At 55.1% G+C, this 1966-nt stretch overlaps 1 protein-coding gene across 2 annotated transcripts in view; it reads left to right on the forward strand.

The window, feature by feature from the left end:
* Positions 1-27: 27 nt before the first annotated feature.
* Positions 28-1966, forward strand: part of U2AF2 (U2 small nuclear RNA auxiliary factor 2) — a 17962-nt gene continuing 16023 nt past the window's right edge. For both annotated transcript variants that reach the window (XM_012643227.1, XM_012643228.1), the window contains exon 1: positions 28-232. In XM_012643227.1, coding sequence (XP_012498681.1) covers positions 184-232 — 49 coding nt within the window. In that variant the 5' untranslated portion in view covers positions 28-183. The remainder of the gene's footprint in view (positions 233-1966) is intronic.

Here is a 1966-nt window from a genome sequence, read left to right on the forward strand (position 1 = left end):
GAGGGGGCGGAGCCTGGGCGGGGCGGGGCGGGCTGCTGGGGGCTTGATTAGGTAGAAGGCGGCGAAGCGCCGGCGGCGGCCGGAAGTAGCCGAAGCCAGCGGCGGAAGTAGCCGAAGCGGCCAGAGCGGGCGGGCGGCAAGGCGAGGCGAGAGCTGCACAGGGCCCTACGCGGCCGCCTAAGCATGTCGGACTTCGACGAGTTCGAGCGGCAGCTCAACGAGAATAAACAAGGTGAGAGCGCCGGGGTCGCGATGCGGCGGTGCGGGCGGCTCCCCACGTCGCTCTTTGGCCCCGCCATTTTCCCCCTCGCTTCCCCCCTCTCTGTGCCGCGCGGTGCCCCCCCCACCCCAGTTCCGCGGCGCGCGCCTTGCTCACGTGACCCTCTGGCGTTCCGTCGCGCGCGCGGCGAAGGGAAGGGGGCGGCAGGGCGCGGGCCCGCGACGCATGCGCGCGCCGCGCGTCCGCGCGCCCCACGTGGTCCCAACCGAGGCGGCGCTGGGGACGTGTCGCGAGCGCGCCAGATACCTCGACGTGAACTTTTTTCTTTTTTCCTTTTTTATTCGGTGTAAAGGAGATTATATTAGATCCCGTAATCCCTTCTTCTCCTGCTGCCTTGGCACTTCCGCTTCCGGTTGGGCCGACGGCCCCCGTCTCCACGCCCCCTTTGTTTCCAAAATGGCGGTTGTGAGGATGGGGAATCTTCCGTCACGTGGATCAGGGCAGAACCGTCTCGGGGGGCGCGCGTGGAGGTCGTGGGTTCATCGCATCCCTTTTCCTTTATGCTGTTTTCCTATGAACTCTCCCGCCAGGGCGTTTCTGCCCCAGCCACTGGTCGTGGGGCGCCTCAGATAAACGTGTTGGACGCCTGTGAAGTCGTAAAAGAACCATGTGCATTCTTTGAGTGTCCCGCACGCATACATCCTGCATACACGGGGCTTTTGACGTTCCCGACAGTCGCGATATGGAGTGTTGGCTCCCTCACATCTCCCTAATTTGACAAACCCAAGTGCTGTCCAATCTCAAACTCAGGGCTCCTAGACTCAGTTTCATGATTCTTAACAACGTAGAGATAGGGGAATTGAGGCTCTGCTTAAGGAAAAGGGATTTGGCCCAGTTGAGTACTTACGGGGAAGGTGGGAGGCAGATACCGCTGTGTGATGTCCAGGATTATGGTGGATCAGAAGAAAGCCCAAGGCCATGCTAGTGCTGATCCGTTAGGGACTCCAAGAGTATTAGAACTAGGAGAGTCGTTAGATGTTTTAAAATTCTCTCTTGTCTCCGTATTTTGGTTTGAGAGTGAGGAAACTTAGGAGTAGGGAAGGTTGGGGACCCGAGTCTCAGATCTTGAGGCTTAAGTTTAAGATCCGTGTTTCTAGCTGGAGTTTGAGGATGGAATGAGGGCTCATGAATTCTCCTTTGAACCCAGGCTGGAGTTGTGTAGGGCAGTGGCTGGCTGAAATAGTAAACCGTTCCTGGGGAAGAAATAACATTTATTGAGTGCCCAAGCTAAGTCTGATTCTGTCTTAGGTGACTTAATGTACTGCCCAAGAACGTGGTCTTCGGAGTTGAGCATATTTGGGTTCAAATACACACTTTGTTGCCTAGTAGCTGTGCTACTGCAGTACCTTTATAGCTTGGTTTTTTTCCATCTGCAGATAGAACATCATTATTCTTTTGCCATTGGGTTTTTAAGAGGATTAACATGGGTGCTATTAATGACAGTTGCAGTGAAACTCTGAGTGCTTACCATGTGCCACAAGAGGGGCACGTTGCTCTTAGCGTGGTTTCTCTTTCTCCTTCCTTTTTTTTTGCTTTTTTTTTTTTTTGGAGATGGGAGATGGAGGTTTCACTATGTGGCCCAGGCTGGTCTGGAACTCATGGGCTCAAGGGATCCTCCCACTTCAGCCTCCCCAATAGCCAAGATGACAGGTGTGCGCCACTTTCTCTGACTTAAGCATGGTTTTT

This window comes from Propithecus coquereli, unplaced genomic scaffold (genome assembly GCF_000956105.1).
Source record: "Propithecus coquereli isolate 6110/MARCELLA unplaced genomic scaffold, Pcoq_1.0 Scaffold193, whole genome shotgun sequence".
Lineage (NCBI taxonomy): Eukaryota > Metazoa > Chordata > Mammalia > Primates > Indriidae > Propithecus > Propithecus coquereli.